Genomic DNA, 12,694 nt, shown 5'->3' with positions numbered 1-12,694 from the left:
AGACCTTTTTGCTTTAGGTTATTTTTCAGATAGGATCTGACATTTTTTGCCCTGTCTGGCCTGGAATGGAGATCTTCCCACTTATGCCTCTGTGTAGTTGGGATCACTGGTTTGAGACACCACTTTGGTTCAAGTCAGAATTTCTTTTCTTTTCATAACTAAAGTTGTTCCATTTAAGAATAGGCTCAACACTTAAAGGGATATTTTTTTCTGCAATTCTTTTTTAAATGTATTGAACAGTTTTCCTTAAGGATTGGAATACTTTAACAATAATACAATTTGTGTTCTCTCTCATGTGGAATCTAGAACTAAAAAAGTGACAGGAATGCAAAAGAGGGACTGTTGTAGGGTACGGTTAGGGGAGAACTGGCTGGACAGAACAGGGCAAAAAGAGAGAGTGATAGAGGGATGAATATGATCTGAGGACTTTATCTGCATGTATGAAAACAGAACAACAAAACCCACTAAAGGTTGGAAAAATAAAGGAAGGAGGGGAGATAAGATAGAGTAATAGAGTGAACAGGGGTGAATTTGATCGAAGCACATTATATGAAAGTATAGACATATCACAATGAAATCCCTTTGTACAATTAATACATGCAAACAAGATAATACTACTATTAGCACTTCTTTCGTTTGCACAATCCTCTTTTAAAGAGATTGAAAATCATGGTCAGGAAATAAATAGGCTTCACTCAATGGATTATTTAAAAAGTCAACACAAGTTTTGGGAGACTTTTCTTCACATTAGAAGCCTGACTTAAGTACTTCAAATAAACTGAAGATTCTCCCAAATACCTTTGTTCAAGAGAGACAGTGGGTCGCTGAAGAAAGAGAACTGAAGACTGCTAAATGCAGGGCTCAGGGGGAACAGTATAAATGCTGAAGTTGGAGCAAAGTTGGAGGCAACTTTAGCTGCTGTTTAGGCAGCATTGTGCAGAATATGGCAGATGCCAGCACCTTCCACTCATGTCTTGCCTCCACTTTGAAAAAATCTTGTTTACGCTTTCACACAAATACTCACCAACATTTGTATTCCTGCTATTGCCACAGAAAGAACTTCTTTCATGAATTCCTAACTCAGTAGAACCTCTGCCAAAATTTGCTTTTATTTTTAAGCTCTTTTCTGGAGGAGATTTTACTCATGTAGCCTGATAGGTAACTCTTTTTCATAAGAAAAATATTGTACGGGCAAAAGGGACATGTTTCATAGTATAATTGCTTGCAATTAGCTATGTCATGAAAACTAAGGCATTGGATCTTCAATAAGGTCTGAGACAGGAAATAGAAATACTATTTGATATTACTACAGTTGAATGAGGTGTTTTGTAAATACTAACTAGGTCAAGTTGGTTGTTACTTCTGTTTAAATCTTGTATATTCACACTGATCAGTTAGTTATTAAGAAGGGGCAAGTGAACTCTCTTACCATAATTCACATTAGTTCAAAGTAAGGCAAAGGAACTGGTGTCTGGGTGGGTGAGGGTGCTGTTCCCAGGAGTGACCATGAGCCTTCTTAAAATTTGCTTAAGCCCTTTAAGCTTCCCAAATAAGTATGGTATATAAATAAAAGCAAAGTGCTTGCTGTAACAACACAGCTTCAAGGCCAATCTCCTTCTCATTCTCTTCCCTACTCCTTTTAACCTTACTGCCTTCTTTATCCATATGCATTTCTCCCTGTATAAAATTCTGGAGATACTGCTGGTGGATAGTGGTACTGAATTAGTGGTCTTATATATTTTTCATCCTTCAATATTATAACACAAAGGTATGGGCGTATTCCTGAGAAAGTGCACAGAGAGACATAGATTATCACGTTTCCAGCTCCTCAGTTAGAGAAATGGCTCAGGAATTACCTGCATCATGGTATACACCCAGGGTTCAAGATGATGATGAGTTCAGGTACCCACATTTTTGCTAGAGATATAGTCTGGTTTTCTATTTTGCAATTCACAGCTTACCCAGACAACTGAGAATGACTGAGAGCTAAACCTGTTCTCTGCAGGCATCTTTGCGTGTCTAGACACCTCACAATAAACTTTCATCTTTTGAATATCTATTTTTAAAATTTAGCTTGAATACTAAATTGATAGATTTGTAAACTTCATGTCACTGTTTAAGTTATATCAGTGAGGTTTCATGGGAGTTGCTGTTTACAGATTGTTGAAGATCCCTCAGGCTGCTGCATGTGGACAGTATCCTGAATTATAGCACAGAAACTTAATACGTACCTGAGGAATGATAGGGGTCTTAAATAGGCAGTCATATTTACTAAAGAAACCTAGGTTTTTCTTAGATTGCCTACCTTAGCAAGACAAGAAATGTCAGGGTGACAGAGTTTAAGTGGCTCTTTTCAGATATATCACACTAATTCTCTATATTTAAATGCAAAAGGCCTTCCAGGAGCTATTTAATTAAGTGAAAGTAAGTCTAGTCCTTTTGGAACCAAATGGTTCAGAGAGCAAATACATATCAGCAAGTGAGGAAGTGGGGAGTTATTATGTGCCTCATGGACATGGGAACACTTTATAACCCCATATCAGGGATCCTAAACAGTGATTGGTTGACAAAATGATCAAACTGAGTTTAAATTTCAGCAGGTACAAAATTGTCATCTGAAAATCCAGGACAGTGCTACTCCCAGGCTTCAAAGAGAAAGATAAGAAAATCTGGATTCAAAATTCCTTTGAAGGCTGTTAAGGTAAGACGGAACATCCCCTTTAAGGAGAATAGACTGATCCCTCTAGAAGAAACCTTGAATTTCAGAGAGGAAGGCAACTTGATTTTTAAGAAGTGGATAATCCTTTGTTCATTCAATTTTTCTTTCCTTTTGACTTTTCATATCCAGAGTACATGTTAAAAGATAATTGAAAACTCTGTGGTGATAAAATCTGATAAGATGCTGCACCACTGAAGAGTAGGACTTTTTTCCACAGCCAGTATGTTGTTAAAATACTGGTTGCTTATCAGAAAAAGTACACATAAGATGAAGTCAATATTTTGAGCTTAAAATATGAATAACAAAATGAATGATTGGAATGTTTTCTGTGAATTCATTAAAGTTCCATTGTTGTGATTTTATCCAAGAATAAAGAATCTTATACGGAAAGCCACTTTTTCAGCCTTAGCATTGGGATGGAATGGAAAAGGAACCAAACAATCTCTTTCTTTTTTCAAACAGTAAAATAGTGACATTAAAACACTGACTCTTACTAAGAAATAAATAGGGATTTTGAAATTTGATTGAACCTATTATGCTACATTTGCTTCAAAATCTCGCCAATCCTCACAGGTAAAAGCTCTGTGAGAGAAGGGCCCAAGTCTGTTTCCAGGGTTCAGCATCTGCCCTATATTAGGTCTGCAGATGTTTGTAGACTGCCTGAACAAATCCCAGTTTATATTAAAAACCTTAGCCCCTATAAAGTCTACTGTTGGCCTGGGAAATTAATTTTTTGGCATTTGCTGTTTGAATTCTAAAAGACAGATCAAAACACTTCTACTGAGAATGTCTAGAGATTTTGACTTCTGAGTCACACATACTTTCTGTTTTAAGCATCATGATAGGTTTGGGAAAAAAAACTGTATTCCTGAAAAACTGGCAAAAACTGAGGTGAAAATTTGACAGTTATCTAGTCACTTAGATAAGCTGATAAAAAATTAGATAACCCAAATTTAGAAATGCATCCCAGGCTTTGAAACAAGGCTCTAATTAGGCTTTACTTTTCACTCTCTTCTTATTTACCTTCTAAATTAACCTGACAGTTGCTAAATCTCATTTCTTGTGTGACAATAAATGAGTCTAATGACAATTAGGCCGTTTCCACAGGGATCCTTTAAATCATCTCTCCCCCTTGGCAAGCAGTGATTGACATCTCCGTGACTGCTCTGGAGTGGAGCTGAAAGGGGAGAAGCAGTTTAGAAGTGAGGTGTAGGTAGTGCTGATCTTAGGACCCAGTACCTTTCCAGCCATGGTGGCTCCTCCACATGGCAGCGTGGCGGGCTTTCTGCAGAGTCCATGTGATAATTAGGTGGGAACTGCAAAGGACAGCATAACATTTGCTTACTAAACAGCTGACCTTCAAATTCTGTACCCAGAGCTCTGCATTATACTTGTCCTGAGGTTAAAGCTTCACTTTAATCTATAGCATTGTCGAAGGAGGTATAGCTATTCCTAGATTTCCCTGAACAGCTAAAAGAGTAAAGACTGTTTTTATTAGGAATTATGTCCTCTTTCCTGTGAGGAACCACTAATAACTTTTATGACATAGACACTGAGGTTTTATTATATTTCCACTATTATCATTAAATCCAATCAAAACTACTTTATGACATTCAGCATTATAATTCTGAAATCCGGTGGGAGGTGCTAAAATGGAATAAAAGACTTCCTCACTACAGTAATAGTACCACGATATTAAGAAATCCAGTTTTTTATTCACCTTGATTATGCAATATCTATTCCTACACATCAAAAATACGTGTTAGACCTCTCTGAATTTGCATTGTAATGGGATGAAAGGTCGTATTTTCAGAAATGCCTCAGAATAATTGCTATCATTAATTAGGAAATTGCAAAGTACCTGGAATGGTGCTGGGCACCTTTGTGCTAATAACTCACCAATGGGATTTTACGATGTCTATTTCTGTGCTTTGCATTGGAAGACAGTGATAACCAAGACACTCTCCTGGCCCTCAGGAGCTTATGGTAGGGAAGAGGAGCATATGAGTGACCAGACAATTTTAAAACAGTGTAATGTGTTACCAGCAAGGTGTGCAGAGGCTGTAGGGATGTAAAAGGAGAGACACCAAATGCCCTTTCATCCTCAAATTTCATACTCCATCCTCGAACTCTTCTGCTGGTTGGTTACTGGCATGCAACTTCATGTGCCCTTGGAAATGGAGTCAGAGAAGATTTCTTAGAGATAATTCTTCTGCTAAACCTTGGGACTCTCCTGAGGTGCAGTATTATTATTATTATTATCCCAGTTGGAAGAAATGAAAGCTTAATAAAAGCTACTTAAAGTTCTCACAGTCAGTAGTTGAAATGAATTTGAACCCAGGTCTCTGAATCCAAACTCCTCAAGTCCAAGCTCCTTTTGTCCAGACCCTTCTTCTTACAGTCTGGGGTAGCCCAATTCTACAGATTAGGTGTAGGAATTGCGAGTGTTTTGGCTTTTAAGTACAACCTTAGCAGAATTAGTTAACACTCCATTAAAGCTGTTCAGGAGACAGAGATGTTATCACCTTCAATAACAGCAGAGGATACCATGGATGTGTGCTTCCATTACTGTTGTCCTCCATTGGCAAAAGCAGGAAAAGTCTAGGAAGCTCCATCAGTGCTAAGCCTGATGTGACACCAGAGGTCTTCATAACCACAACAGGTTTATTTTGGAACATGGTAGCTCTTCTTGTGTTGTATACATACTCCTTACTTTAAAAAAGAGCAAATGGTACAGACAAAAATAATGTATTACTGTGGTTATGATTTTGCACTTTATAAGTAATTTTGTGTTGTTCTTTTTTAAAAAAACAGCCATTGATTATTTTTCCTCAGGAAGATGAAGATAATTATATATATTTGCATTTGGGCAGCTGCATGGGCCATTCCAGTAAGTATCTGTCTCTGCAAACTTCCTTACTTTGTCCTTTGAAATAACATTAGAACACTATTTCCTTAAGGTTTTGCAGATAAGTTGAGTACAAACATTAAGATCTTCATTAAAGGTTTTACAAGGTATCTTTGGGGTCTCAACAAAAATGCACATGGGACTCTATTCACGCTCCCATTCTGCCAGTTTAAACTCATGGCTTGACAGAGGATTATTGTTTTAAAAATTTATGCAAATCAATTTATATTCAGTACTCAGATATTTTGTCCATTTTTGTTTCATGCTGTGTGAATTTTATTTCAATATCAAAAAAGCCGGTGTTGTTTAGGAAATCTTAAAGAAAGAACAATAAGAAAGCAGAATTTTTCAATGTATGAGAAAACCAATGTTTCACTCAAGAGTTATTACTTATATATATATGTTCACTGTGGAAACTTTGGAATATAGGAATAAACAGATAAAGAGGCATTAGGAAAATTATCCCATTTATAATTTTATTATCCGGACGCCATGGTTAACATTTTCATATGCTTTCATAATATCAAATATTTTGTTATCTCTGTAGATAAGGATTTTCTTAATTATTTCAAGCATACTTTTGCTGAGCCTAGAAGTAGTGTATTACTTGATTTTGCTTCTGCACTGGCTCTGGGCACACTCACTGCTGTCTTAGTAGTTTTGACAAGAATCATACTTTGGGGTAAGCACTGTGCTACTTCAGGAGACTTCCAGGAGCAGAACATCAAGGGTCTATCTCCTTGTCTTTATAAAGGACCATTTCCCATACTTGAGATGAATAGTCTGGCTAATCAATAAAATTGGTTATAACACAATGGAAAAAAATCTGTGTGTCCAGTTTAAAGTTCTACATAAGCTCCATAACAAGCTGCTTTTGTGTTCTCCCACTTTGATCTTTGTGTTATGTCTTTTCTTCTATATTGAAGGAAAAATGTGTACACACGCACATGTGCAGTGATATATGCAAAATAAGGATCTGTACGATATCCAGTGTTTTCACTTTGATAGGTTCCTGAAATAAACTCGTTGGAGAGACATGCTGTTCAAAAATCTGTGAGCTTACCTTTTGTAGCAAAATCAAAAGTACCAGTTCAGGTATGTGCTATAAAATGTTTTTCCTTTTATTTTCTATTTTCAAGCTGCTTTTGTATCCTTTAACTTCCCTCAAAATTCCACCCATCTTTTCAGTTTGCTTCACTTCAAGATGATACAGCTGATTTTGAATTATTTCTCTTTTCCAGAATGGGTTAATTGTCAATGACACCGCTAAAGAAAGTGGCGATTTCCTGCACGAAAGTGAAGTAGGAAGGCAGCAGTATACCAAAGATGGTTACAAAGGGGATGGTGCTGTGTGGGCAGAAGTAGGAGAGAAGAAATCTGGTACACATTTCATTTTAGCAAATGAGGAGAGGGGTATTGAGGATGAAAATGGGGGCCTAGGAATCCCAGAAACATATGATCAGGATGGGACACATGGAAAAGAAGATAATGGCACAGCAAATGGTATCAGGGGAGAAGTGAGCACTATTGACCATGCTGGAGCTGCAAATGAGAGCTCTTTTAATGATCAGAATATAAAAAATGGGAATGGTGGAGATGCAAGCCAGAATGAGGATGCTACTGTTGTCCGAGAAAATGGACCACAAGTAGCCAGAGGTAATAGTTCAAACCATGAAGATGAAATAAATGGGAATGAGGGTGACACAAGTGAAATAACATCACAGAGTGAAGGTGAGGGGGATGGGAATAAGGAGGCTGAGGTGACACCAGGCAATGGAGATGCTGGCCTGGAAAATTCCGAGGGGAGTCCTAGTGGAAATGGAGCAGAGGAGGATGAAGACAAGGGCTCTGGTGATGACGAAGGTGGAGAAGGAGGGAATGGAAAAGAGGGCAGTGATAGCAGCAAGGGTCAGGAAGGTCACTCTCATGGAGAAAAAGAAGACACAAGAAAAGGTCAAAATTCAATGAGTAGTGAAGATGATGACTTTGAAGACAAGGAAGATGCCCATAATGACAATGATGGTGACAACAGCTCCATCAGTAAGGAGGGTTCTGATTGCTCTCCAGAAGGAAATGGTGGCCAAACAATACAGGACACCCATGAACCCAGTCACAGAGAAAGTAATGGTGTGGAAAACGGATTCACCAAACAATTGGAACTAAGTGCTATTGAAAAAAGCCAGGATAAGGTTGGTTTTGAATCTGATTTCTTTCAGTGGCAGTTTAAATTCTTCCTTTCTGCCCTCTGATGTTAGCCCTAAAATAAATCATGATAGGCATTCAGCAATTTGTCATCTATATTGCATGAATATTTATTGAGAAAGCTAGAGTCCTCACTAGACTTTGATACAGAACAATTTAAAAAATATCAGGAATTTCTGAAAATTTGGTGTCAATTCTAGAAAAGTCTGATGGTAAATAATGATTTCATCATGTAACTTCTTTTTTTTTGGTGCACTGGGGTTTGAACTCAGGGCCTCATGCTTGCTAGGCAGGTGCTCTACCACTTGAGCCACTCTGCTTGCCCTGTTCTGTGTTGGGTATTTTCGAGATAGGATCTCATGAACTATTTGTCCTGGCTGGCTTTGAGCTTTAATCCTCCTTATCTCTGCCTTCTGAGTAGCTAGGATTTCAGGCATGAGCCACCAGCGCCTGGCTATGCAACTTTTTAAAAACATTTTATAGCATATATTAATTGTACATAATAATGGGCTTCATTATGACATTTTCATCATCATATAACTATTTATAAAATATCGTACTGTGTAGAAACTAGCTGGGTTGTTAAAGAATCTAAACACCAGAATTCTTTCAAATGTGGCCTGAGGCCTGTTTTCATGGACAGCTGTTTGTGCAGCACTAGAAGCTAGATTCCTGTTCCTATGGTCACTTTTCCCAGACAGTCCCTCTTAGATAACTGCAATTTCACAGCAAATATTCACTAATTAGTTATTTCTTTCTTCATTGTTCCACAGAGAATAGAAACTGAAGGTCGCAATAGTGGTGACAGAAGTAATATTACCAAAGAATCTGGGAAAATCAATGAAGTTAAGGAGAGCAAAGGACAGCATGGAGCGATCCCGGGCAAAGGAAACACCAAAACACAAGGAGAGGTTGACCACACACAAGGGCCTGGCCAGAAGTCAGAACCTGGAAGCAAAGTAGGACCCAGCAAAGCAGGTAGTGGCAGCAATAGTGATGGATACGACAGTTACGATTTTGATGATGAATCCATGCAAGGAGATGACCCCAATAGCAGTGATGAGTCTAACGGAAGTGATGATGCTAACTCAGAAAGTGACAATGACAGCAGTGACCGAGGTGATGACACCCACAGCTCAGATGAATCCAAAGATAGTGGTGACAACAGTGACTCGAATGGAGGAGATAACGACAGTGATAGCACATCAGATGCCAATGGTAGTGACAGTAATGGCGATGGTGACAGTGAGAGTCATGATGATGATGAATTAGAAAGCAGTGATGTTAAATCAGAAAGCAGTGACAAAGATGACAGCAGTGATACTGACAGCAAGTCAGGCAGTAGTGACAGCAATGACAGCAGTGACAGTAGTGACAGCAGTGACAGCAGCAACAGCAGTAGTGACAGCAGTGACAGTAGTGACAGCAGTGACAGCAGTGACAGCAGTAGTGACAGCAGTGACAGCAGCGACAGCAGTGACAGCAATAGTGACAGCAGTGACAGCAGCGACAGCAATAGTGACAGCAGTGACAGCAGTGATAGTAGCGACAGCAGTAGTGACAGCAGTGACAGCAGTGACAGCAGTGACAGCAGTGACAGCAATGACAGCAGTGACAGCAGTGACAGCAGTGATAGTAGCGACAGCAGTAGTGACAGCAGTGACAGTAGTGACAGCAGTGACAGCAATGACAGCAGTGACAGCAGCGACAGCAGTGACAGTAGCAATGGCAGTGAAAGTAGTGACAGCAGTGACAGTAGCAACAGTAGTGACAGTGACAGCAAATCAGACAGTGATAGTAGTGACAGTGACAGTAGCAACAGCAGTGACAGTGACAGCAAATCAGACAGTAGCGACAGCAGCAATAGCAGTGACAGTAATGACAACAAATCAGACAGCAGTGACAGTAGTGACAGTAGTGATAGCAGTGATAGCAGTGACAGCAGTGATAGTGACAGTAGCAATAGCAGTGAAAGTAGTGACAGCAGTGATAGCAGTGACAGTAGCAATAGCAGTGAAAGTAGTGACAGCAGTGACAGTAGTGACAGCAGTGGCAGTAGTGACAGCAGTGAAAGTAGTGAAAGTAGTGACAGTAGTGACAGCAGTGACAGCACTGACAGCAGCGACAGTAGTGATAGCAATGAAAATAGTGACAGTAGTGACAGCAGTGATGGCAGTGACAGCAGTGACAGTAGTGACAGCAGTGACAGCAGCAGCAGCAGTGACAATGATAGCACATCTGACAGCAGTGATGAGAGTGACAGCCAGAGCAAGTCTGGCAATGGCAAAAACAATGGAAGTGACGGTGACAGTGACAGTGAAGGCAGTGATAGCAACCACTCAACCAGTGATGATTAGAACAAATAAAACCCCACAAGACTCTTTTTTTGTAAAACTTTGGTGAATAATTGATAGGAAATAAGACTCCCCATAAAGTAAAGAAAGGAGAGAAACAATCAGGAGTCATACGTAAAATTTCACAGAAATAACTAGGAGAATCATACCAAAGTGTTGGATTAGGAACCAAGTCCCAACTCAGAATCTGAATCCATGACCTTTGGTGCATGTTCTGAAAATGTTTTGTTAAAAGTATAAATCTAAACAAAGCACATAAAAGAAAATTAAAATATTTAATACTTTACACAGACACCTCAATGAATCACTTACTATATGATAACTTCTATTGAAATATCAGGTGCTCTAGAAAGATAGGAAGCAAACTCATCTTACAAACAACTGAGGCGTCTGCTTGAGCCTTGGGTAGTCCTGCATCCTGGAGAGATAGTCTGCTTACTGTGAAGTAGAAGATGCTGTTTCTGTGACATCCAGCTTGGGCACTGATTCACTTGCTTGTTCTATGGAAGAAATTTATTTGTAACAAGAAAAAAGCCCAAAGCAACTCTTTAACTTATGTAGAGCTTGGGAATAATTTTTCTAATTATCAAATAAATTAGTTGTAAATAATCAACTCTGGAAATTCTGAAGAATGCTAGTTATAAAAGAATTCAGATGATGGTTTGAACAAAATTGAAGGTATGAAATTACATTTCTGCAAAGCACAGGAAAGTCAGTACAAAGTCCCTAACACCTGCAACAGTGCTTAGAAGAGTGTCTTGCTTCCAGTAGTCACTCTCCAAATATTAAGTAAATGAATACATGAATGAATGATTCTGGAGGTGGGGTCACTTTTTGAACTCTGTGCTCAGAACTGTGTTGTTAATTGTCTTTACATCAGTGTAACTAAAGTCAAACTTAATTTACATTTCCCTTTTAAACTTCAACATGCCTAAACTTTCAGACCAGAACCCAAGACTCCCTTTCCATTATTAATTAATCTCTTTAATAAAGCCAAAGTTTCTGGTGGGTAAGGCTTTGGAACACTTCTTTTTCTTATTTGAGATATGTACATATATGCTGTTAAGAGCTGAGCACAGATCATTCAGCCATTGTACAAAAGGGGATCATTCTTAGTCTTGAGATGAAGCCCAAACCCTAGTAAATTAGGATCTTAAAAGGGAATGGGAATAGATTTTTCTTTAATAGAGTGGAGACATAATTTATCATGAAAACTAGGGCATTTTTGAGAGTGAAAGGGGTGCTATGAGTAATTACATGGGAACAGAAGGTGTAAGTTGCAATTGTCCCAGGAAAACTGGGTGACACTATCTCTATAACACACAAGCCTTCTTGGTATTTTTCAAGATTTAGTGGTGATGCTTTGTAAGTCCCTCTTTTTCCACTAAGCAGTTATTTTATACTTGCTATAATTTGAAGCTAAAAATATGTACTCTGAAGTTATAAATGCAATTTCTTTAACATTAGTTTTCAGCCAATCTTTAGTTGGTAATTTATGTTCTAATATTAGGTGTACATTACACAGAGTTTCAGAGGATTTTCCTTTTCCTGCCTCTTTTTCCTCTTTTATGCAAGAGTTTCTTAGTTAAGAGATCAAAATTGCAAGGAATATTCTTGAAGGCTTTAAAAAATGCTGCTATTTGTAAACTACTTTGTAACTCCCAATACTGTAAAATGTCAGATGTCAGTTATACCATGGTCATGTAATAACTCCAAACTTCGTACCTTAAAATATGGCCTAGGTTATAAATTTTCTTAGACTGCAGGATTGTTTGTTTGTTTTGTTTTAGCTTGTAATGTGCAGCTTCTAGCATTTGTCACATTCATTTCAAAAGGTTGTCATGAGTACTAAGTCGGCAATGGATATGGAACTCTTTGTGACCTGTACAAGATATGTAAATGAAGAGATAATGAATTTCAGGGTTAAAATAAACATCTATTTATACAATTGCTCACAAGGAAAACTCTTCTCATCCTATTGAGTTTGCCAATACTTGCCCTCTCTCCCCCAAAATCTGATGTATGATATAATATTTCTTTAAATGCTAGCTGTTTTTAATTGATAAAGTGATACATGTATATGCACAAAATATAAACTTTAAACACCATAAAATATGAAAATTTTTGTATACAAAATATGAAAACTTCACTACTCTAGACTCTCAGACCTCTATTTCTCTTCCTGAGAGGCAATTGCCTTGTTTCTCCATCACTTTTTTGTAAGTGGTTTCTAGTCCAATGAGTGTCTTCAGATGTCACCTGAGATAAGGGCCCAAGTCAGGTAAATTCTTAACTAGTTCTTAGGAAGACTTCACCTTAAGAAAGTATTTCTAATAGGTCAGATGGTCAGGATCTAGGGCTGCTGTCAGAAATCATGAAGGAAGACTATAATCCTTGTTTTCTTAATAATCACATCTGAATTGACTTCTGACTTCTCAAGTCAAGAATGGAGGAGAAACATTCCAAAGGAATATCTCAAGAGTTGGCCATCTAGACACAAGAAAAATATTT

The 12,694-nt window shown here is 38.2% G+C and overlaps 1 protein-coding gene across 1 annotated transcript; it reads left to right on the top strand.

The window, feature by feature from the left end:
* Nucleotides 1-5,558: 5,558 nt before the first annotated feature.
* Nucleotides 5,559-10,186, top strand: Dspp (dentin sialophosphoprotein). The gene is made up of 4 exons (XM_020153500.2): nucleotides 5,559-5,609; nucleotides 6,636-6,722; nucleotides 6,869-7,816; nucleotides 8,603-10,186. The coding sequence occupies exons 1-4, from the start codon at nucleotides 5,559-5,561 to the stop codon at nucleotides 10,184-10,186; spliced, it is 2,670 nt and encodes an 889-aa protein (XP_020009089.2).
* The last annotated feature ends 2,508 nt before the right edge of the window (nucleotides 10,187-12,694 follow it).

Source organism: Castor canadensis, chromosome 9, assembly GCF_047511655.1.
Source record: "Castor canadensis chromosome 9, mCasCan1.hap1v2, whole genome shotgun sequence".
Classification (NCBI taxonomy): domain Eukaryota; kingdom Metazoa; phylum Chordata; class Mammalia; order Rodentia; family Castoridae; genus Castor; species Castor canadensis.
This window is presented reverse-complemented; position numbering and strand designations above follow the sequence as displayed.

What these genes read in the sequence shown, in the direction of transcription:
- Dspp (XM_020153500.2), top strand. Translation starts at nt 5,559, where the DNA reads ATGAAGATAATTATATATATTTGCATTTGGGCAGCTGCATGGGCCATT. An exon ending in CAGCTGCATGGGCCATTCCA is followed by an intron (nt 5,610 to 6,635) that starts GTAAGTATCTGT and finishes TCACTTTGATAG; the next exon opens with GTTCCTGAAATAAACTCGTT. An exon ending in TTGAAAAAAGCCAGGATAAG is followed by an intron (nt 7,817 to 8,602) that starts GTTGGTTTTGAA and finishes ATTGTTCCACAG; the next exon opens with AGAATAGAAACTGAAGGTCG.